Raw genomic sequence first — 25,929 nt, 5'->3', positions numbered from 1 at the left:
TACATTGAAGGTCAGTGGGAATTAGTGATGTCCGGTGGGTTGTGCAGGTTTGAGTCTGGCCTGCCAAATATGTTAATCTCATTCTCCCCACCTTTGATTTATTTTATTTTTTATTTATTATCTTCAATATGTCTGTCTCTTAAAGGGATCCTATCACTCTCTTTTACAAGGCCTTGGTTTTGTCTTGAGGGGGGACTAGAACAGGCTCTCATACTGGTTGTTCAAAAAACATATATTTTTCACGTTATGAAATAACGTTGTTCGAAAAACATATATTTTACATTATTACAACACCTCTCTCTCCAGTCTGGCATGAACCGCTGGAATAGTTCTTGCATCAAATGAAGGCCCGCCTTCTGAAATACGAAATGCGCTGTGATTGGTTAGCTGTGCCAGTCTGTGTTGTGATTGACAGCACTCGGTGCCTGGTCGGGAAATGTCATGCTCCTTATCAAAGCCAACGTTTACAATGTAAAACTAAGAGAGATATACAGAGCAGGGGGGCGCGAGGACTGGGATTGGGAACCGCTGTGGTAAGGGGCATAACATTTCCGTCACACACTTGAGGTATTCGGCCAATCGCAACGCACTGGATAGCTGGCCAATCAGGGTACACCTCGCTTTTCAGACCGATGAGCTTTGTAAAAATCGACGTGTTTCAGAAAGGCGAGGCATAGAGGAGAAACAATGATGTACGTTGTGGAAAATAATGTGTTTTTTGAACCTTAAACCGCATAAACACATTGCATTACACCAAATACACAAAATAATGTTCTTTTCAGAAACGTCATATGACCCCTTTAAGAATCAGAGAACCAAATGTAATGTAGATCATCAACATCCTAAAATTCACCCAAAAATTCTGGGACTAGCCTAAATGATGGATCTTGTCAATTATGAAGACCTTCACAGTGTATTTGTGTGTGTGTGTTTCTGTTTGTGTGTGTGTGTGTGTGTCTGTTCCCCTCTTAAATACTGGATGGCCACACGTCTGCCCTGAAGAGAGCGGTTACATAACAGTGCTTTGTGACAGCCATCAAGCCAGATGCGTTTTATTCTCTCTTTCCCTCACACACACACACACACTTTCGTCTACTGAATGCTCAGGTGAAGCACAAACAGAAGGGAACATGGCCTCTGGGGTCTGCTTATGTCCTTGAAATAATGTCAGACCGACAGAACCTTGAGCCCAGCCCTTCTGCAGAAGAGAGGTGGGGTATATGACTATTCAAAGGCTGTCATCGTGCCCTCTCCTCCTGCTGTGCGTTTGCGCCACACCGTGTTAGTTTTCACTCACTTATCACCCTCCTCCTTTGCTCTTCTTTCTCTTGCCCTTCCCCTCCCTCCTGCGCTGCCTTGTTTTCCAGCTTAGTAGTGTCGGATCAGTAGTGTTGAGGCGAGCAGAGAGCAAGCAGGCACACTTTGGGAGATAGAAAGAAAATCTCATCTGCGGTTCAACTGTGGCTCGCACCATACCATCCTGCCCTGCGCTGTCCTCCTCTGCCATGTGGCTCCTGGACTGGATCGTTTCACTCAACACTGCCGTGGTGAAACTTGCCAGCGGTCTGAGGTGCAAGTGAGTGTGTGTGAGAGGAAAGAGCGGAGGCTGAGGTGGCACTGCTGACTTATTGATGCTGGATTCAATTTTAATCAGACAGCTGATGCGATCGTGCAAGGTTCGGGTTAGATCAGTCTTTTGGGACTCTTTGGGGAGTGTCAGGCCATTGTGGGATGCATGTTTGCACAGAGTAATTGGGATGGGTTTGCAGGATCCTTTGTTAGATCCTTGTAGACCTCTCCTTGCCGGTGTGACTGATGCATGCATGCATGAAACTTGCTGACCAACCGGTTCTATAAAGCATCCTGCAAAAGTGGGATTGGACTCTTGTATCTGCACTCTGTGTGTTGAGAAATTGTCTCCCCAGGTGTATACACCCTATCTGTCACTGTGGACAAGTTGTGGTGCAGTGCCGGAAAACTTAATGGGCTGGTATCGCAGTTCTGGCTGCAGTCAACTGTGCTGGGATTTGATGCTCATTATGTAAGCTGTATCATCCACAACTGCAGCACAGGGGGTCTGGAGGACTGCAGATGGCAGAGTATGTGGCTCTCTCAGCACGGACTGCATGAAACCAAATCAGGTCACAGTTTTGGGAAGCTGAGCGCCATGTGGATGCTGCACTGGCCTGTTTAGCGTTACTTGACCGATCAACTCTTGATATTGGCAAATCTGTATTCAAAGATGCCAGGGTACTTCCAAATCATCAGTGGCTTTATTGCTCAGGGTCATGGATTTGAAGGAACCACTAACCTTAAGTATTAAACTTGGGTATGTCACACATTTGTGCACCAGACATGAATCATACCTTAAATCATGCGGCTTGTTGAGCAGAGGTGTGCTAGTAGTTTTCTATGCAATCAGACTTACATTTTTGTCCAGGAGATAAGAAAACAGGAAGGGAAATATTGGAGGAATGAGTGGAGCGCCTTTGGAAAGGGCTGTACTGCTTTTGGAGGGCCACCTTCCTGCAGAGTTTTGCTTTAAATGACACCAACACACCTACCTGGAACTTTCGAGTGATCCTGAAGACCTCGATTAACTGATGCAAGTGTGTTTAAATCGGTTTGGAGCTAAACTCTACAGGATGGTGACCCTCCGGGAGCAGCATTGGACCCTGTCATAGTTCACTCAAAAACAAAAATTTATTCAACAACCTCCTACTACACCTGTGCATTGTAGCAGGGACTTTTGCACAGGCAATATGCATGAGGAGCAAATGTTTTCCATTTGGGTGGGGCTACCTAGTGCAACGCTGCTACGTGTAGTGTCGCTGCTGCAGCTGGTTAGGACACGGTGATAGAGTTCTGAAATGCATGTGCTACTGTAAAACATGCACACTGACTGAATCAGACTGATGTGCTGTCATCATGCCCCATGATAAACTTCCTTTCTCTGTGGTTGGCACAGATTGCATAACACAGCAAGTTTAATCTAGCATGCCCAATGATGCTCAGTTAACTGCAGCTCTTAGACCGCAAGCTAATTCCATCAGTTCTAGTATGACACCCTCTCATTGTCCAATGAAGCTTGAGTGGAAAAAAAAAAACAGCTTGGTTACTAGTTCAGCCCACTACAGAGTGGCATAGATGGGGTACAGACAGTATGATTTTGTGGAACATGTGGTTGGGCGTTGTAATAGCAGTTAATGAATATCATATGGAAAGCTGCAACTACATGTTTAAAATTGTTTGTTAGCCTTAAGTGCTGCATACATGTCTCTGACTGCTGTGCTGTGGAACAAAAATGGAAGATTAATTTCAAATCCACGTGTTTGGTTTTTGCACCAATAAATATCCCTGAAACAGAAGAATAATTGAATTCTGCTGTTATGAAGGCCAGCATGCTGTCTGCTAAACATTGACATGAAGTGGTTATATGTTGACTGGAGATGCAAATGCAAAAACGTTGGCATGGAAGGTTCAGAAATAGAAAACTGCCACAATAAAATTAAGAACTGATATATCTGCTACTATCTAAATGCTAAGATCATCAGAAGATATCCAGTTAATTAAATAGATCATGCAATCAGGAGTTTGGTCAAGCAAATCCATGAAGACGAGGGAACATGAAGGGAACACGATCTTCATCTTTTCAGAGCATTCCAATACGTAAATATTTCCATATGACATGACCGTATGTAACCTAATTAATTGAAGTGAAGGCTAACTGATCCTCGTGGTTCATATTCAGAATGGTGAGCAAGCTCTGCTTTGTCTACAGTTTGTATATTCGCATTCCTACTTCATATTCTCTTTTTTCAATGACAAATGAAGACTACTGTCTTCTGCTGTTGTAGAGAGTGTCATGCAGGTGCAGAAAAAATACGCTAGTTGGCTTTCATTGCTGCTAGTTCTTTGATATCGGTTTGGTGTGTACCTTCCAATCTAAAGCCAGGCTTTGAAATGGGACGTATTTCATGTTTAAGAGGTTAAGGTTAACAGTTAATTGATTGTTCATTTAAAAGATGATCAATTCTGGGAATTTGTGTGAATAACACCTCAGGTATTATTATTAAAAATCAGGTCCTTGCTAGAAATCGGGCTTCCATTAAGACCCCATCCCTTTTGCTCAAATTACTTTTAATAGGCACTCTCTTTAGGACCTGATTACAATTCCTACAAAATCATGTTGATAAATGTTATCATGATCATTAATGTTAGTTTTAGTTGACTTATGTAGCATGGCATAGCATACAGATACCCGATTATCCTTGAAGTTTATACATTACGCATTTGCATTTACTCTACTTGTGTTCACAATAAGCTTTAAAGGGATGATTCACCTAAAAATGAAAATTAAATCATAATTTACTCACCCTTGTGTTGTTCTCATGCCGTATACCCTGCTTTCTTTTTCAGAGATTAAAAAATGCAACATGAGAAAATGCCTAGAAATCCCCAGAAAAGTATCAGTGTACTTCCTTTACTGAGTTGAATATCTCGAGTCCAGACTGGAACTCAAGTTGTCATGACAGTCCGAATGACAGATGAATGCGTTAACCTTATTGTGACGAGCTAGGGCTGAGTGCTATGGAGAAATAAAATAATAAAAATCTGAAATTTTTTTTCAGAACGTATGACCGATTCATGATTTCTAACTAGTCAACTTGAAAATGTTACTACAACATGATTCAAGTAACTTCTTACTTTATTAACCCTCTAGTTAAATTTCTATTTCAAGTGCACCACACATGAAGTTGTCAGATATTTTTGGGGAAAATATCTAATTGCGATTTGAATTTTTTTTTTTTTTTTTTTTTTTTTTTGACAGATATTACGATTTGATTTGATTTTGCAATAAGTCAAGCTTCAGCTTAATATTGTCAATAGTGTGCAGCACAGTATGGGTATCGTTATCGTGCTGAAATAAAAAACAATAGAAACCATCACAGAAATTCTTATGGTTTCCATTTAAACAATTACAAAATTATTTTTTGTAGTGTGTTTTGGGCATTATTCCAATTATGCAATTCTGACTTTATAACTCGCAGCTGTAAGTTTATATCACGCTGTTCTGACTTTATAACTTGGAACTGTAAGTTTATATCACGCAATTCTGACTTTATAATTAAAACTGTAAGTTTATATCACGCAATTCTGACTTTATAACTTAAAACTGTAAGTTTATATCACGCAATTCTGACTTTATAACTCGCAACTGTAAGTTTATATCACGCAATTCTGACTTTATAATTAAAACTGTAAGTTTATATCACGCAATTCTGACTTTATAACTCGCAACTGTAAGTTTATATCACGCAATTCTGACTTTATAATTAAAACTGTAAGTTTATATCACGCAATTCTGACTTTATAACTCGCTACTGTAAGTTTATATCACGCAATTCTGACTTTATAACTTAAAACTGTAAGTTTATATCACGCAATTCTGACTTTATAACTCGCAACTGTAAGTTTATATCACGCAATTCTGACTTTATAATTAAAACTGTAAGTTTATATCACGCAATTCTGACTTTATAACTCGCTACTGTAAGTTTATATCACGCAATTCTGACATTATAACTTAAAACTGTAAGTTTATATCACGCTATTCTGACTTTATAACTCGCAACTGTAAGTTTATATCACGCAATTCTGACTTTATAATTAAAACTGTAAGTTAATATCACACAATTCTGACTTTATAACTCGCAACTGTAAGTTTATATCACGCAATTCTGACTTTATAACTCGCAACTATAAGTTTATATCACGCAATTCTGACTTTATAACTTAAAACTGTAAGTTTATATCACGCAATTCTGACTTTATAACTCGCAACTGTAAGTTTATATCACGCTATTCTGACTTTATAACTTAAAACTGTAAGTTTATATCACGCTATTCTGACTTTATAACTTAAAACTGTAAGTTTATATCACGCTATTCTGACTTTATAACTCGCAACTGTAAGTTTATATCACGCAATTCTGACTTTATAACTTAAAACTGTAAGTTTATATCACGCTATTCTGACTTTATAACTTAAAACTGTAAGTTTATATCACGCAATTCTGACTTTATAACTCGCAACTGTAAGTTTATATCACGCAATTCTGACTTTATAACTTAAAACTGTAAGTTTATATCATGCAATTCTGACTTTATAACTCGCTACTGTAAGTTTATATCACGCAATTCTGACTTTATAACTTAAAACTGTAAGTTTATATCACGCTACTGACTTTATAACTCGCAACTGTAAGTTTATATCACGCAATTCTGACTTTATAACTTAAAACTGTAAGTTTATATCACGCAATTCTGACTTTATAACTCGCAACTGTAAGTTTATATCACGCAATTCTGACTTTATAATTAAAACTGTAAGTTTATATCACGCAATTCTGACTTTATAACTCGCAACTGTAAGTTTATATCACGCAATTCTGACTTTATAACTCGCAACTATAAGTTTATATCACGCAATTCTGACTTTATAACTTAAAACTGTAAGTTTATATCACGCAATTCTGACTTTATAACTCGCAACTGTAAATTTATATCACGCTATTCTGACTTTATAACTCACAACTGTAAGTTTATATCACGCAATTCTGACTTTATAACTTAAAACTGTAAGTTTATATCACGCAATTCTGACTTTATAACTCGCAACTGTAAGTTTATATCACGCAATTCTGACTTTATAACTTAAAACTGTAAGTTTATATCACCAAATTCTGACTTTATAACTTAAAACTGTAAGTTTATATCACGCAATTCTGACTTTATAACTCGCAACTGTGAGATTATATCATGCAATTCTGACTTTATAACTTGCAACTGCGAGAATATATCACGCAATTCTGACTTTATAACTCAAAATTGCGAGTTTATATCACGCTATTCTGACTTTATAACTTAAAACTGTAAGTTTATATCACGCTATTCTGACTTTATAACTTAAAACTGTAAGTTTATATCACGCTATTCTGACTTTATAACTCGCAACTGTAAGTTTATATCACGCAATTCTGACTTTATAACTTAAAACTGTAAGTTTATATCACGCAATTCTGACTTTATAACTCGCAACTGTAAGTTAATATCACACAATTCTGACTTTATAACTTAAAACTGTAAGTTTATATCACGCAATTCTGACTTTATAACTCGCAACTGTAAGTTAATATCACCCAATTCTGACTTTATAACTTGCAACTGTAAGTTTATATCACGCTATTCTGACTTTATAACTCGCAACTGTAAGTTTATATCACGCAATTCTGACTTTATAATTAAAACTGTAAGTTTATATCACGCAATTCTGACTTTATAACTCGCAACTGTAAGTTTATATCACGCAATTCTGACTTTATAACTCGCAACTATAAGTTTATATCACGCAATTCTGACTTTATAACTTAAAACTGTAAGTTTATATCACGCAATTCTGACTTTATAACTCGCAACTGTAAGTTTATATCACGCTATTCTGACTTTATAACTTAAAACTGTAAGTTTATATCACGCTATTCTGACTTTATAACTTAAAACTGTAAGTTTATATCACGCTATTCTGACTTTATAACTCGCAACTGTAAGTTTATATCACGCCAATTCTGACTTTATAACTTAAAACTGTAAGTTTATATCACGCTATTCTGACTTTATAACTTAAAACTGTAAGTTTATATCACGCAATTCTGACTTTATAACCTCGCAACTGTAAGTTTATATCACGCAATTCTGACTTTATAACTTAAAACTGTAAGTTTATGTCATGCAATTCTGACTTTATAACTCGCTACTGTAAGTTTATATCACGCAATTCTGACTTTATAACTTAAAACTGTAAGTTTATATCACGCTACTGACTTTATAACTCGCAACTGTAAGTTTATATCACGCAATTCTGACTTTATAACTTAAAACTGTAAGTTTATATCACGCTATTCTGACTTTATAACTCGCAACTGTAAGTTTATATCACGCAATTCTGACTTTATAATTAAAACTGTAAGTTTATATCACGCAATTCTGACTTTATAACTCGCAACTGTAAGTTTATATCACGCAATTCTGACTTTATAACTCGCAACTATAAGTTTATATCACGCAATTCTGACTTTATAACTTAAAACTGTAAGTTTATATCACGCAATTCTGACTTTATAACTCGCAACTGTAAATTTATATCACGCTATTCTGACTTTATAACTCACAACTGTAAGTTTATATCACGCAATTCTGACTTTATAACTTAAAACTGTAAGTTTATATCACGCTATTCTGACTTTATAACTTAAAACTGTAAGTTTATATCACGCAATTCTGACTTTATAACTCGCAACTGTAAGTTTATATCACGCAATTCTGACTTTATAACTTAAAACTGTAAGTTTATATCACCAAATTCTGACTTTATAACTTAAAACTGTAAGTTTATATCACGCAATTCTGACTTTATAACTTGCAACTGTAAGTTTATATCACGCAATTCTGACTTTATAACTTGCAACTGTAAGTTTATATCACGCAATTCTGACTTTATAACTTAAAACTGTAAGTTTATATCACGCTATTCTGACTTTATAACTTAAAACTGTAAGTTTATATCACGCTATTCTGACTTTATAACTTAAAACTGTAAGTTTATATCACGCTATTCTGACTTTATAACTCGCAACTGTAAGTTTATATCACGCAATTCTGACTTTATAACTTAAAACTGTAAGTTTATATCACCGCAATTCTGACTTTATAACTCGCAACTGTAAGTTAATATCACCCAATTCTGACTTTATAACTTGCAACTGTAAGTTTATATCACACAATTCTGACTTTTTAACTTAAAACTGTAAGTTTATATCACGCAGTTCTGACTTTGTAACTCGCAACTAAGTTTATATCACGCAATTCTGACTTTATAACTCACAACTGTAAGTTTATATCACGCAGTTCTGACTTTGTAACTCGCAACTAAGTTTATATCACGCAATTCTGACCTTCTTACTGACAATTCTGACCTGATGTCAAAAACTGAGAGACTTCCCCCAGGCCATCAGGCTCCTAAATTCAAAATCAGCCTCTTAACATCTTCATGTCTCCACTTAATATTCACTTTATCAGTAAGATATTCATCATTCTCTACCTCACATTGACATACTGAAAGTGTCAACCTGTTTGCACATTTGCCTCTTGTACATTCCTGTGTATCTTAATATTTAAGACTACAGTTTACTTTCATGCACATTATTTTCCACTATATATTTAATTCTACAGTATACATCTCTTTATATATTTTATTCTTAGATTTTTATTGTTTACTTTTATTTCATTCTTTCATAGCTATATTTATGTATATTTTCATCTGTGTTGTATTCTTTAATAATTGCACTGTCCATGGAGCGGACCTGACTCACATTTCACTGCTGGTTATATACGCTCTATATAATTGTGTATGTGACAAATAAAAATCTTGAATCTAACTCGCAACTGTAAGTTTATATCACGCAATTCTGACTTTATTACTCGCAATTAAGTTTATATCACGCAGTTCTGACTTTATAACTTTCATTTGCAAATTTCTCTCTTTAACTTCTCAACTTTTTCCAGGGTGATGGTTATTTCATATTAGGTTGCTAAATATTCAGTTGCATTTACATGCATTACTGTTATGTTTGTTTAATTTCCTACCGTCATGCATGTGAAACAGATTCATCCTCTGGGGTTGCATTTTAGAGGGAGAAACTGAAAACTTGTTGCTTTCAAGAGCCAAATGGATGAAGCCCAAATACAGGCAAATCCTTATGGAGAGCCTCTAACCAAAGCTAACCAAAGATCTGCATTTAGGGACAAGATTTGACCCAAGACACTTGACAGAAAGCTACAAAGAACTATACCCACTATGAAGAAAAATAAATGTTTTCCAGTATTTGGTCTATTGCTGTAGGTAAGAAATGAATATTGATGGGAAATGATAGGGGAATGGGTTCGAAAAAGTGTCACACTTGTGTCGCCCACCATGACTCAGTGTGTCAGTACATGCTGCTAGCCCAGCATGCAAATAATTTTTTGATGCGTAAATATGTTGATGTGCAATTGAGAGAGGAAATGATTGCTTTCTCAAATTGTGTAATTTATTCAGGGCTGTAACAGGAACAAAATGTCAAGAATTCAAAGCAGTGAAGTGCATACTTCCTGAAGTACCGACACACGTAAATGCTTATATAAATGTATTAACACTATGAAAGGCTTGTTAATTGCATAATGGTAAATTATGCAATACACGTGGCAAAGCGTTTTATATCCCTGTCAGTCAGAGAGACCTTACCTTTCTTCTATTGCCAAAGGTTTTGTGGTTGCTAAGAAACTAGTAGACCATTAAATGCATTTTATCTAATGACGTGTCCTACTGTAGGACCAGGGGCAGCTTTTAAGAGTCCTGCATGCTGCACATTTTTCAGCTTTTTAAGCCTGGAACCATCAACGCCGTCTATGAGTTTTTAGGTTGATGATGCCTCTTTACACACTCGGTGGAGTTTTCTAAGGCTTGTGTTCATTTTGTAATCACAGAGAAAAGACTCCCAAAAGCATTTCAAGCCTTAGGTTTATTGTGGAAACCCCTGTATTGCAGCACACAGCATCACACAAGGATATAAAGTTAAGGAAACTAAGCAACCGAGAGCATTATTTCTTTTCCTCAGATGTTTGATCTGTACATCAGCATCGGAGAGAATAACATTTATAATCTCCTTTGCAGTAGAGAAAGCCGCGACATGTAAACTACACGGAGAAAAGAGTAACCGTGAAGGAGTTGAACACAGCTTTAGTGTCTTAATCAGCTGCATATATTCTGACCCCGATAATCATAACTTGTACATACCACTGACTCCATTTCAGCAAATCAGATTTTGTGAATGAATGTTACTTCCATATCAAACCATTGAAATGATAGATTGGGGTCTTTCATTTGAGATTTTCTCAGTCAAGTAGCTCTCATGTAGTTGTGTACGTCTCAGAGGGGTGAGAGACAAGAGTAATTGATTGAGTTGAGTGCCCTCTTACATAGACTCTCTCACTGCCATGACTCACTGCTGCTTACCTGCCATCACTAATAAGGTTATAAAGAGGCTTGTTTAGACTGAGACACAGATCTTATGAGCAAGAGCGTGTCTTATTCAATTCAATTCAATTCAAGTTTATTTGTATAGCGCTTTTTACGATACAAATCATTGCAAAGCAACTTTACAGAAAATTAAGTTTGTACAATATTTAGTAGTAGCTTATCAGTGGTGACTGTCAGTTTATGTGCATACGGCAGAAATGTTCAGAAAAATCAATAAAAGACGTAAACAAACAGACGATTAACACTATTAACAGCAATTATGCAATCAAACTTATAGCAAAGTGTGGTAATAATGCGCATTTGATCAGATATAACTGCAGTCCAATATTATGAGATGCATTATTTGAATGCTTGGCCAAAGAGGTGTGTTTTTAATCTAGATTTAAACAGAGGAAGTGTGTCTGAACCCCGAACATTATCAGGAAGGCTATTCCAGAGTTTGGGAGCCAAATGCGAAAAAGCTCTACCTCCTTTAGTGGACTTTGCTATCCTAGGAACTATCAAAAGTCCAGCGTTTTGTGACCTTAGGGAGCGTGATGGGTTGTAGCGTGGTAGAAGACTAGTTAGGTACGCAGGAGCTAAACCATTAAGGGCCTTATAAGTAAGTAATAATATTTTGTAACTGATACGGAACTTAATAGGTAGCCAGTGCAAAGACTGTAGAATTGGGGTAATATGATCATATTTTCGTAGCCGCTGCATTTTGGACTACCTGTAGCTTGTTTATTGAGGATGCAGGACAACCACCTAGCAGTGCATTACAATAATCCAGTCTAGAGGTCATGAACGCATGAACTAGCTTTTCTGCATCAGAAACAGGTAACATGTTTCGTAGCTTGGCGATGTTTCTAAGATGGAAGAATGCTGTTTTTGTAACATGGGAAATATGATTTTCAAAAGACAAGTCACTGTCTAATATAATACCCAGATTTTTGACTGTAGAGGAAGTAACAGTACATCCGTCTAATTGCAAATTGTAATCTACGAGATTCTGTGTAATGTTTTCTGGTCCAATAAGTAATATCTCTGTCTTATCTGAATTTAATAGGAGAAAATTATTGGTCATCCAATCTTTTACATTTTTAACACACTCTGTTAGCTTAGATAATTTTAAAGTTTCACCTGGTCTTGTTGAGATATATAGTTGAGTATCATCAGCATAACAGTGGAAACTAATCCCGTATTTTCTAATGATATTACCAAGGGGCAACATGTATATTGAAAATAGCAGAGGACCTAGGACAGATCCTTGTGGCACTCCATATTTTACTGGTGATAAATGAGATGACTCCTCATTTAAATAAACAAAGTGGTAGCGATCGGACAGGTAGGATCTAAACCATCTTAAAGCCTGCCCTTGGATACCTGTATAGTTTTGTAATCTATCTATGAGTATGTCGTGATCTATGGTGTCAAACGCAGCACTAAGATCAAGTAAAACTAGCAATGAGATGCAGCCTTGATCTGAAGCAAGAAGCAAGTCATTTGTAATTTGAACAAGTGCAGTTTCTGTGCTATGATGGGGCCTGAAACCCGACTGAAATTCTTCATAGAGATCATTTTTTTTGCTGGTATGAGCACAATTGAGCAGACACAACTTTTTCTAAAATTTTAGACATAAATGGAAGATTTGAAATGGGTCTGTAATTTGCCAGTTCACTAGGATCTAGTTGTGGTTTCTTAATAAACAGCTTGTTAAACTCCAGATTGAATGGTTTTGTTGTGTTTGCTTAATATGATGACGAGTTAATAATATTGAGAAGCGTTTTTTCTGCTACAGGTAACAACTCTTTCAGTAATTTAGTGGGTACAGGATCTAATAAACAACATGTTGTTGGTTTAGATGCAGTGATACGTTTATTTAGCTCTTCTTGTCCTATAGTTGTTAAGCACTGCAGTTTATCTTTGGGTGCGATAGATAAAACTAAAGTATTAGACGCTGTAGAATCTACATTTGTTATTGTATTTCTGATGTTATCTATTTTATCAGTGAAGAAATTCATAAAGTCATTACTATTTAACTGTGAGGGAATATTTAGATCGGGTGGCGTCTGGTTATTTGTTAATCTAGCCACTGTGCTAAATAAGAGCCTTGGATTGTTTTGGTTATTTTCTATGAGTTTGTGGATATGCTCGGCCCTGGCAGTTTTTAGAGCCTGTCTATAGCTGGACATACTGTTTTTCTAAAAACTTCTAAGTTAGTTTTTCTCCATTTGCACACAAGACTACGAGTTTCTTTCTTGAGAGAGTGGGTATTACTGTTGTACCATGGCACAGTACGTTTTTCTCTAACCTTTTTCAATTTGATGGGGGCAACAGCTTCTAATGTATTAGAGAAGATAGTGCCCATGTTGCCAGTCATTTTGTCTAGTTCATGTGTATTTATGGGTACACAGAGCAGTTGAGATAAATCAGGCAGTTTATTTGTGAATCTGTCTTTGGTGGCTGGAACAATAGTTCTGCCCGGACGATAACGCGAAGCTATATAGTTATTATCATCAATACGCAAAATGCACGATACAAAGAAATGGTCAGTAACATCATCACTTTGAGGTACGATATCTATGTCGGTAAGATCAATTCCATGCGATGTTATTAAATCTAGCCTGTCTAACCTGTCTTCTTGAGAGCTGGCTGCCTTTGCTGCTGTATTAAGAGAAAGAGCAGATGGGATGAGTGACGGCAGAATGCCACAAGTTATGAAGGAGAAATGAGCAGGCGGCAGTGCTTTTTACCTGCAATGCAGTGCTAGCTTTCCCCTGCCAATCAGAGCGCATGGCACAGAAGGAAGGGCGGGATCTTGTTGCTGACGGAGGCAGAGAGAGCGGGAGAGGGAGGGATCGAGCGAGTGAGCAGACGGCTCCAGCTCCTCAGCATTCAGCCTCACTGTGCATCTGTGTGCACTGGCCCTCCTCTGCCTCTGGTACATGGCTCTGTCTCTGGCCTGCCAGCCCCTGTTGCCTTCATTAGCACTGTCTCTCATGGGCATCCGCGCATCTTGTAGGTAAGAAGCAAAGTTGCACCTCTGTTTGCATCTGCGGTGGCTCTTAAGCGCGTGTCTGGTCCGCCATGTGTTTGAGAGCTTTGATTTAATTTGTGATTTGACAGATTGGTGAATGTAGTTTAAGATAGTTGCTTGTGTCGAGCTTTCTTCCTTCATGCTCTGAGCTTCAGCAGAAAATAATGGAAGGACTCTGGAAACTGGAAACTGTTTATATAACTGAAATGAACTAATAAGGGTTATTACAAATTAGCAAATATTCGGAACTTACAATTTCTGCACATTTTAAAAATGAGGGCTGAATGAGAACAGTAGTTCTGTTGAAGTATTTGGATAATGAAAACATATAGTCATATGTTATTTGTATGACTAAAAGACAGAAATGTATTGTGTAATATTATAGTATCATAATGTTTAATAATAGATATTTAGCAGCAAAACTGCAATTCAAAAATATATTCATGCAATGTTTTATTGATATAATGAAAAGAAAAAGAATATGTATAAAGGCAGTTTCATTATGCATATATTTAGCAGAAAAACTATTAAAAATATATTCATATAATGTATGTAAATATATTTCTGTGTGTTTAATTAAACAATTATTTGCTGCCAAAACTACTGTTGTAACTCTGATTTTCTTTGTACATATAGTATAATACTGGATAATACCAATACTGATATAAATTATAAGTGTGTACTAATAACAAGTATTAACCAAACTGAATAGAAACAGTTTCCCAAAATGTGAGAAATTTGCATAGTACACCCCTAGTGCAGTGATTCATCATCAAAATTCTGCTGTTGTGGCTCTACATGCATCTTTCTGAGTCGATCAGACTCCTCTCAAAAGACATGCACGTGTGTCCTTGAAAGTGCTCCTTAGAAACACACTCTGTGTGAAGTTTTTAGATTAAATCCAGCGTTCCTAAAGAGTCTGACTGAGATGAATCGTGGCAGAGGGGAGATAAAAGCGAGTGAGACATGTTGAATGCATGCTGTGCTGCAGCCGTGCGATAAACAGCATCAACGGCCCCTCGCTGTTTTGCGCACCTTCACCTTTGTGGAGATTTGTATACAGTCAAGCTGGACCCCAAAGTGCATGTTAATGAAAAAGCCACTGCAATGGTGGGTGAAGTCGCCAAGTTCCTCAACTGACGGCAACATCAGTGCAATCAGGAGATTGTTACCCGAGCAAAACCACAGGTGGGAAAGGCCAAACGAGACAGATTTTGCACTAAATGAAATCGATTTAAAAATCTTCCTTTGCTTTGGGCTCTGATGCTGCAATGCAGCTCGCACGTGAGTGAAAACAATGGAAGCACGGTTTTCAGAGCCGGGCGTTTGTGTTACTGGAAGAGCAGATTGTTTTGATGCATGCATGAGCACTCTGACACAAGACCAGAGAATGCCAGACGTGTTGTGCTTTGTTGTGTGGGCTGGAGAAGTTCTGAAGGCTGAGCTCTGTATTAAGAGTGAATTTAACTCTCTGTGCGCCAAACGTTTCTCCCTCCCACTCATGCACAGACACACACAGCCCCCTTGTTTTTCTCTCGCTGAATGTGTTATGAAGGATGCCATGTATCAAGAGGCTTGGGAGGTGAAGTTTTGGTTCAGATGAATAGTCCAGGCTGGTTGCTATGGCTTGAGGCTTTTAATAGAAGCCTCCTTCGCTGAAAAACAACTTAAAGTAATGGAGGGAATTATGGAAATGTGATTCATAGACGGGATCCGGATGAGGCGAGAAGAATATAGACACTTAGATGCAACCTCTCTGACCTTCCATTACCTGTGATGTAGTCACAATTGAGATTGAAGCCTGGTTTTATAGTAAAGCCAATTTCAAAGCCTCACAAACTTACTCTACACAAGCGACTGGCTCTTCTTCTGAAGTACTCCGTGTACTGAGCTGATACTTAGTAAACATCACTTTGTTTCCAGGTGGTCTGGTAAAAACCTGTGCATCCTAATAGCATAAATGGCAGAATGAACTGTTAAAGAAAAAGAGGGTATATATACCCTATATAAACAAAATCATTGTTCAGTGTTCAGTTGAACACAATTGCATACAGACAGACCCTTTAAACTCTTAACACATTTTTGACTGCAGTGGAAATATCAATTTTACAGAAATATATACTTAATAAATACATGTAATTGTAGTTTCCTCCATTTATAAACGGAAATTCAAGAGCATTTTATTAGATTAGATGTTTGGTATTATAAATGTTATAGGGTATATGGAAAATACAAATGGCACTCTTTTTTCTGCTGTGATTTATTTTATGAATTGAACAACTTTTCTGACTTTAAATTTTAAATTATAACATTTTTACTGTGCATTAACTTTATTTACGTTTAATTTAAAGTTAACATTAATGATTGCATGCAACATTTATTGCTGAATTCTAACAAAATATGTGTTTAAGGCATAGAGAGGGGGTTTATCAAGGGTTTTTCAACAGAGTAACATGCTCCGGGGTCGGTCTTGTATGCTGTCTGTTGAATGTTACACGATAAGGTAAATAGATTAAATTATTAACCATAATTAATCGATGAAAAGTGGAAAATGTCATAAAAATGTCAACCAAATGATGTCATATTAAAAAAAATGATGCTTCGTTTTGCTTTAAGCAAAATCTTATATATTTTTTTCTATTATTTTGGGGTGAAATATGACCGAGGCAGATCTTGACAGTTTGCATTGGATTCATTCTTATGATTTTGAAAGCTCTTGTCATTTTTGTGTGCAGCATGTATCAGACGGTCCGTAGGCGTGCCGTCTGAGGCTAAAAACAATACGCTGTAGACTTGAGATTAAGCAGAATTTAAATGGCGTGTTTAACAGTAGATTACATCCCTCTCTATTGCTTCCTGCCAGCTTAAACAACCAGATGAATGCTTCCTCATCTTAATTTTTATCAATGTTCTTGAAAGGATTAATGGGATTAAGTAAAACAGTGGTTTTGGAATCTAAAACGAGCAGTCTAGGTTACTCCAGGACAACGATTCAGAGCTGAATTAGAGGATTCATTGAACAATCGATGTGTCACACATGCAGGTCCTTTCTGTTCCAGACTTTCTGTATACCATCCAAAAAAGGTTTGTCCTGTCCTCTTAGATATCCATGAATCTGTCTTTTGCATTCCAAGTAGGAGCTGCCACAGACCGAACAAACCTCAGTTGACTTTGACGTCAACCTCAGTGATCATCCCTCATTCAGAGCAACTGAGAATTTTAATCGTCATTTAGAGTTTTCAGTGAAGATAGACTTAAAGTCTTTACAATGTACAGTCCTTCAAAACTGCTTTGTAGAGTTTTTGTCCATTGTTTTGTGTTTTGTTTTTTTCAGCAAGACATTTTATCGACTGAATAATCAGCATGTTTTTAAAGAACAATGCAATCCATTGAACACGCTAAACTTTTATCCCTCAGAGCCTCATTTTCATTCCTTTCAAACATTAAATATGGCGCTACCCTGACTAAGGTCTATCATATGAGAACTTGTTCTGGATTGTTGCAAAGATTGTGCTTTATCACTGTGGGAAGGCACTTAACTCCTCATTGCTCCAGGACGAACTCTTGCTCTTATCCACTCTTTTCCTGAAATGTTCATTGTAGGAGCCACTTATCATTTTCTGGTCAGATTATTTTTATATCTGCTTTACATTCCATTAGCTGATAGCAGTGTAATTGAGTTGCTTTTATAGAAATTTGCATAAGACTCTATATGGCATGTGTTTAAATTTGGCATAAGATGGAAATTCATCCTTTTCAGTTTTCTAAATATATGTTATTGATCTTGTTGTGAAGGATTTATCCATGCATGTTTCTTTTGACCTCATAATTTGTAATTAAAATGATATAACTTGATCTTTCGACAGACTTGTGAAATGTGCAGGACAGGACTTCTCTATTCATTTGGGCCGCATAAATTCTGGCAATGGTGTGAGTTGGGGGCGGGACTATCTGTATGTGCCACCAATGGGAGCGTGTTTGAAAAAACAGTCTTCACACTAATGGCACCTTTGAAGTGGCTCAACATACTCTCCCAAATTAAAACAAACCTGGAAACAAAAATGAAATCAAGCAGCATTGTTTCTCAATAATTCTCAGTCTTGGTTGTGGTGTATATGTATTCTTTGAACGAATAGGCCTTAGGTCATCAATAGACAAAAATAACATAATGACCAATCTCCTATCCACACATTGCTCAAAGAGCAAGCAAATACTTAGTCTGACACTAAAGAAATGCAAGGCATTCTGTTATGTCGCCTGCTTTGTGCTGACAACAGTACAAAACAGGACCGCCCACAATCTTTCCAGACGTCTGGGTTTTACATCTTAGTAGGCAGAGTTTTGTCTTTTTCCCCATCCTTCCCACTACAGAACAATTGGTATCTGAAGACAGTTTCCACAAACAAAACATCATTACAGTAGTTATAAAATATGTATATATATCATTATTAGTATTAACCAAGCGTTTATTTTATTTGTTATTTTTATAGAACTTGGCTGCTCTGCACAAAGCCCAGATGCTCTTGTGTCTGAATGGGAGCAAATCCGTGTTGGAACGTCTAGTGGAAAGCTTTTCCAGAGTAGTGGAAGCTTTTAAGGAGGAAATACTCCCTATTAATGCCCATGAGTTTGAACGCTAAACCCAAATGTGCTTCAACAAGCACACATGGGTGTGGTGTCAATGTATCCCACATACTTTTGGGCATAAAGTGCACCTTCACCCATGACTGCACGTCTCTTGAATTCTATATTACTGCAGTAAGTTGCGACATTGCTTGGCAACTCCAGATAACTAAACCCTGTGTCACGTTATTCCTGAAAACTACTTAAGCTCTTCCCTTTTGACTTGTTGGAGACATGTTCTGCTCTGTTTTTGCATCACTCTCACAAGTACATTTTGTAAAGTCATGCCCACTGATTGCCACTTGAATATATCTAGCATGGTATGAACGATACCATTTAAAAACAAAAGCATAATGATGTGAAGTCTTTAATTTGTGCTTTAATTCAGTGCCTTGTCTCATTACCTGCTGTGCAGAGATGTTATGTCTGCAGTGATCTCTCAGCATTCATTGGCGTCGACTCTCAGATTGCTGCTCTTGTCATTATCTTTTAATGAATGTATTTGTCTTTGAATTGTTTGAACAGTCATGCAGTAGAGCTACTGTAGCTCAATCTGCTGAAGAACTTAATGCTGGCCATGATAGATAACACGCAGTGCATCACAGTTTGTTGAGTATGGGGCTGCATACCAGTCAGAGAGCCCATGATGACCCCTGTCAACCACCAAAAGTGCCAACAATGGGCGTGCGAGTCAGAAATGGACAAAGGAGCAATAAAGAATCATATTTTCTTTTAGATCAGGTGGATGGTCGGCTCATGTGCAACATTTACCTGGGGAAGAGATGGTGGCAGGATGCATTGGGAAACCTTGGGTCCTGGCATTCATGTGGATGTTACTTTGACACATACCACCTATCTAAAGATTGTTGTCAAGGTACCAAAATTTCAGTATTCGGTACCAATACCAATGAAAATCCACGGTTCTTGGTTTTCAAACTGCTTTTCTGACTATGACGACACAAACAATGTTAAACATTTGTACGTTCTCTAACACATATTTTGGATTCACAATTCAGTTAAGAGCCTCTGGTGTGTAAAAAAAGTAAATATCATCATGTCCTCCTGTTTTTTTAACCTAATAAAAGTTATAGGACCATTAAATAGTTAATTAAGAAACTTCATTATAATGGTCATTATATTAGCGTTAGCCGCACTTATGTTAACGATTAACTACTCTAATGACAGCGTTCATTTCAATCCGACATTCAAATTAAAATATTGAATAATATTCATAACAGAAGCGGTGTTTCCCATAGACTTCCACTCTGTTTGTGGTGGCATATGTAGCAAATTCATTCTCTGCCAGCAGGAGGCGCTTGTAGAGCAGGAGAGATAGAGGTTTCTCTGGTAACGGCTGTAATTAAATAAGCGCTCCGCTCACAAACACTGCTTTATTGAGTCATTACAGGCAAGATGAAATGAAAATGACATCCATAATTTTCTGAAGACAGTCGGTTTCCTTCAGAAATAAAGTGATATAAAAACACCCACACCGGGTTTCAACTTTATTAACACGTGCAGTGCTCATGTTTATTCAAAGAAGTCAAAGCCTTTTGGAAAAACTATTTGTGGCACTCAGTTTTTGATATTGTGCCGGGCCGCCACAAATAAATAAATGTATGGGAAACACTAAATTAAAATGACACTTACCTGCTTGAACTCTTTCATTTGATCTGGGTGTCTGTCTTTAGTTTGGTGTGTTTCCTCCTTTTGATGTCACCACGTCTCTGTGCTTTTATAAAGAGAGGGCATCTGCACATTATTTGATCAATTATCATTACACCCCTTGGATTCTTTTATGCACTCTTAAATTTTCACCTTGTGATTGTAGGGGAAAAAGTACGTGCCTGACCAAGATATACAGTGAGATATCACTGCAACCCTGATGTAAAGAGCGCGGCGCATCCATGCATTCCACTCAAATCAACGTCCTCAATGTGTTTCAGCCCTAGATGTGTGCACCAGCACGAGGACTGACGCACACATGAGATCCCAGCTATTAGTAAACGACAACAATCCAATCAATCTGCACGGACAAAGTCAAGTTCCTCCCTCATTCGAGAAGCCTTAGACTTGCTTATACTGTATGTCACAATAGGAGGAAAATACTTAAGTTTCATGCCGACTTTAATGGCCAAATTAAAAGTAAAGTAAAATCACACTTGCTCAATTTGATATTTCCACCAAAAATAATATATAGTGAATAACTGAATATTCGCTATATCGCTTTTCCCCTCACATGAGAGCTCACTGTAAGAGTTAAGATTAGAGCAGTAGTGGATGGCAGGGCTGCTGTGTGTCAACATCTGCTCTACTCTGAGCCATGGGCACATGTGTGTGCGTGTGTGTGTATACATACAGCTTTCCCCCCAGACCAGTGTCACATTCACACACACTTCCACTGATTAACTCCCACTAGCACAGCCTGGGATCTGGCTAAATTAATTATTTTCTGGTATAACACCCACCATAGCACACAATAGTTTCCAATAATAGCTTGTTCATTAGAATATGTGTAGTGTCTGTGCAAACTGCACAGTTTGCTTGTTTCAAGCAAAAGCTAATCAAGTCAAAAGAGCAGAATTAGTAAATCCCCGGGATCTGAAGTAGACGTCTGCAGTCTGTTTGTCGCTGGTGTCGCCTTCATTATTGAAACACTCACTGACGCACGAAGCGCAAAATTGATCCGGTTGGTAAGCAGACAGAGATAACAGCTTCTCAATTAAACTGTTTCATGTTTATAGGAACAATCTGTGAAATGTGATGTTGCCTGGGATTTGTGGGGAAAAGGCTTTTCTCTGCTCCAGTGTCAGGCTGTTCTGTTTAACTGCATTTATTATTCAAAATTCTTGCAGATGCGCATTTTTCATTTCCCTCTTAGTCTGTTTAGTTTGGCCAGATTTTGATGTACAGGTCCTTCTCAAAAAATGAGCATATTGTGAAAATGTTCATTATTTTCCATAATGTAATGATAAAAATTAAACTTTCATATATTTTAGATTCATTGCACACCAACTGAAAATATTTCAGGTATTTTATTGTTTTAATACTGATGATTTTTGGCATACAGCTCATGAAAACCCAAAATTCCTATCTCAAAAAATTAGCATATTTCATCCGACCAATAAAAAGAAAAGTGTTTTTAATACAAAAAAAGTCAACCTTCAAATAATTATGTTCAGTTATGCACTCAATACTTGGTCGGGAATCCTTTTGCAGAAATGACTGCTTCAATGCGGCGTGGCATGGAGGCAATCAGCCTGTGGCACTGCTGAGGTGTTATGGAGGCCCAGGATGCTTCGATAGCGGCCTTAAGCTCATCCAGAGTGTTGGGTCTTGCGTCTCTCAACTTTCTTTTCACAATATCCCACAGATCCTCTATGGGGTTCAGGTCAGGAGAGTTGGCAGGCCAATTGTGCACAGTAATACCATGGTCAGTAAACCATTTACCAGTGGTTTTGGCACTGTGAGCAGGTGCCAGGTCGTGCTGAAAAACGTAATCTTCATCTCCATAAAGCTTTTCAGCAGATGGAAGCATGAAGTGCTCCAAAATCTCCTGATAGCTAGCTGCATTGACCCTGCCCTTGATAAAAAACACAGTGGACCAACACCAGCAGCTGACATGGCACCCCAGACCATCACTGACTGTGGGTACTTGACACTGGACTTCAGGCATTTTGGCATTTCCTTCTCCCCAGTCTTCCTCCAGACTCTGGCACCTTGATTTCCGAATGACATGCAAAATTTGCTTTCATCCGAAAAAAGTACTTTGGACCACTGAGCAACATTCCAGTGCTGCTTCTCTGTAGCCCAGGTCAGGCGCTTCTGCCACTGTTTCTGGTTCAAAAGCACACGCCTGTGCACGGTGGCTCTGGATGTTTCTACTCCAGACTCAGTCCACTGCTTCCGCAGGTCCCCCAAGGTCTGGAATCGGTCCTTCTCCACAATCTTCCTCAGGGTCCGGTCACCTCTTCTCGTTGTGCAGCGTTTTTTGCCACACTTTTTCCTTCCCACAGACTTCCCACTGAGGTGCCTTGATACAGCACTCGGGGAACAGCCTATTCGTTCAGAAATTTCTTTCTGTGTCTTACCCTCTCGCTTGAGGGTGTCAATGATGGCCTTCTGGACAGCAGTCAGGTCGGCAGTCTTACCCATGATTGCGGTTTTTGAGTAATGAACCAGGCTGGGAGTTTTTTAAAAGCCTCAGGAATCTTTTGCAGGTGTTTAGAGTTAACTAGTTGATTCAGATGATTAGGTTAATAGCTCGTTTAGAGAACCTTTTCATGATATGCTAATTTTTTGAGATAGGAATTTTGGGTTTTCATGAGTTGTATGCCAAAATCATCAGTATTAAAACAATAAAAGATCTGAAATATTTCAGTTGGTGTGCAATGAATCTAAAATATATGAAAGTTTAATTTTTATCATTACGTTATGGAAAATAATGAACTTTTTCACAATATGCTAATTTTTTGAGAAGGACCTGTATAGCTTGAAAATGTTAAAATTACACTAAACCAGCAGAAAGAAATACATGTTTAATAACTCACTGCATTTCATCCACTGCTTCAGACATTCGTTGCCTATTGTTCAGAAGCTGTATCTGAGAACGACTAATTCAGAGAGTGTCCTTGTAGAGGCTTATGCTATATTGGACTTGTTTCGAACTTCCAAGCCGCAGTTCAGAGCCCGTTTTAGGATGCAGAAAATTGCCAGTTGCTTCAGAGAGATTACGCTACGCAGCGAGGCAAACTCATCAGCGGGAACGGCACAAAGCTGCATATCTAATCGTATTAATGCCCACTGCTGGTGCAGCCAACCAATAGAAATAACACGGCGAGTAGCATGATATTGAAAAGGTCAAAGAGATATTTAGACATGATGCAGGTAGAATTAATGCGTCACCCATCTATAATTAAAACAGTCAGATTTGTACAGCATGCATCTGGTCTTATTTGAATCACATTCCCCGTTTTATTTTGGCTGAAATCCCTAATTGAACAACATAACATGACTTGTAACAGGATATATAGGACTAAAACGCAGAATGCATTTAATCACATATTCAGATGTATACTTTGTTTTTTTTTATTGCAATTGCAAAATAGCATTATAGTGATTAGGAATTGATGTAGTGTTTTAAAATCATTTTTTTATGTATATAAAATGTTAACCATAAATGTTCTTGCCTGTTAAAGGATAGTTCACTTGATAATTAATCAATGGGGTCCAATGTATGGACAGACTGTTTGTTTGTTTTTGTTTTTTCTTCAAAATATTCTTTTGTGTTTCATATAAGTCATACATTGTTGTTTGGAACAACATGGTGATTAAATAATGGCTGAATTTTCATCTCCTTGTGTGAACTATCGCTTTAAGTATGCTGCAGCGACTTGACTCAAAAAGAGCGAATGTTTTATGATTTCTCTCAGCTTGATGCCACTTAAGATTTCCTTCACGGCTCCTGCTGAGCTACAGTGAACCAGCGAAGACCGTCTCTCTAACTCTGCAATATAGCTGCACTTCCTTCAGTTTAACATTGCACCTGCACTGATTGATAGGTTTCATCAATGTCCGACCCTCACAGTAGAGAAGCCCAGTGGACATTCATAGATTATATGGTTCAATATAATGGTGGTATTAAATTGTAAACGCAGCTAACCCCACAAAGGATTTCCAATAGTTGCAAATAACAGCATTTGATTCTGTTCCTGTAACTATCAGCACATCTAGAATGAGATGTTTGAAGACATTTGGCCAGGGGTTGTGGTTGCTACACGGCTGTTGTTGCATCTGTTTTCTAAAGATAAGCTGTCTTTCTCCAGGCCTGATCCCCACCCGAGGGGAGCCGCACAGCAGCCTGACTCACTGCAGGAGCAAGATGAGGAGATCTTGGGTTCAGATGATGAGGAACAAGAGGATCCTAATGACTACTGCAAGGGTAGGAGTCCCGTGATCCCAGTACGGGGACAGATTCATGTGTACATGCATTGTTAACAGGATCCAGCATTATTTTTTGCCATACTTGGCCATCTGGGCTGAGCAATTATTCAAAATATAATCGAAATCACAATACATGGTATTGTTAAATTACAAAGGCTGTGATTTAATTTAATATATGCACTACACATTTCGGAGTGAAGCGCAGCACTTATCTTTTTGCATGCAAGCAGCTCATGTTTCAGTGTTTTCAGCAGCTCTGTTCGTAGTAAATGTGCTGTGTGCTGCTCCGTGTGAACTCCATCTCTGCATCTGCTGAGTTTGAGTCACATATAACATGCATTTGAGAACATAATGTGAGCCAACGCATTTTAAAAGATTTGTAATGAGAAGCATTAATAAACCTGATGCCAACAAATGAGAAATATGATCCATGAGTTTTTCTGCCAAAAATAAAAGCTTGTTTTGGAAGATATTAAGACATAATATTAGTAATATTTAAAAATCTAGATTGTATTATTTTACAGTGAAATACTTCTGTAATTACAATTTTATTTAATATTTTAATTTAATAATAATCATTGTCATAAGAGTATTACCTTTATTTTATAGTCATGCTGATATATAATCACAATATCATTTCTATTGCCAAGACACACCCATTAAATCACAGCTGCAATTTTTTTCCGCAATTTTTTTTTTTCAATTCAAAAAAGAAATAAGTTAAACTGCAATATACATTTGATACAATCCCAAGTTTAGTTATAATAGATGGTGTGTTTGTTTCGATATACAATGAGTAAGTATAATTAAATTTTTGGGGAGTTCGACCGCATTCCATTTTACGACATGAATATCCAGAGGTGCGCATGAGTTTTCAGTCTGGTTCTCGTGAGAGCGCCTGGAGATTTGGTTTGGTGCTCACACTGTGACCTATTATATATAACTATTAAAAATTAATTAGTAGTAGAAATAGTAATATTATTGCACTTTATTAAAAAAATGATAAAAGTGTGAAAATACTAATATATTTTAAACTAAAATATGAATATTGAATAACAATACAATAATTTTATAGTAAACTTAAAAATACAATGCTGATATTTACAATTTCATTGTTTTCTTTTATACTTTTTCATTTTCTATATGAATTTTCATCATTTTGAAACCTTAAACCGGCAAGCTTTTATTTTGATGGGTTGTCGGCAAG

At 37.4% G+C, this 25,929-nt stretch overlaps 1 protein-coding gene across 6 annotated transcripts in view; it reads left to right on the top strand.

Annotated features, from left to right (window-relative positions):
* Nucleotides 1–25,929, top strand: part of LOC109066892 (SRSF protein kinase 1-like) — a 44,881-nt gene that overhangs the window by 5,799 nt on the left and 13,153 nt on the right. For 2 of the 6 annotated variants that reach the window (XM_042766029.1, XM_042766024.1), the window contains exons 1-2: nt 13,986–14,141; nt 24,605–24,720. In XM_042766029.1, coding sequence (XP_042621963.1) covers nt 14,065–14,141; nt 24,605–24,720 — 193 coding nt within the window. In that variant the 5' untranslated portion in view covers nt 13,986–14,064. Of the gene's footprint in view, nt 1–1,145; nt 1,577–13,985; nt 14,142–24,604; nt 24,721–25,929 lie in introns of those variants that run through there. The other 4 variants (XM_042766027.1, XM_042766026.1, XM_042766028.1 and 1 more) reach the window with 3 other exon arrangements.

This window comes from Cyprinus carpio, chromosome A11 (assembly GCF_018340385.1).
Source record: "Cyprinus carpio isolate SPL01 chromosome A11, ASM1834038v1, whole genome shotgun sequence".
NCBI classification, from domain to species: Eukaryota; Metazoa; Chordata; class Actinopteri; order Cypriniformes; family Cyprinidae; genus Cyprinus; species Cyprinus carpio.
The sequence above is the reverse complement of the archived record's forward strand: the minus strand, read 5'-3'. Positions and strand labels throughout refer to the sequence as shown.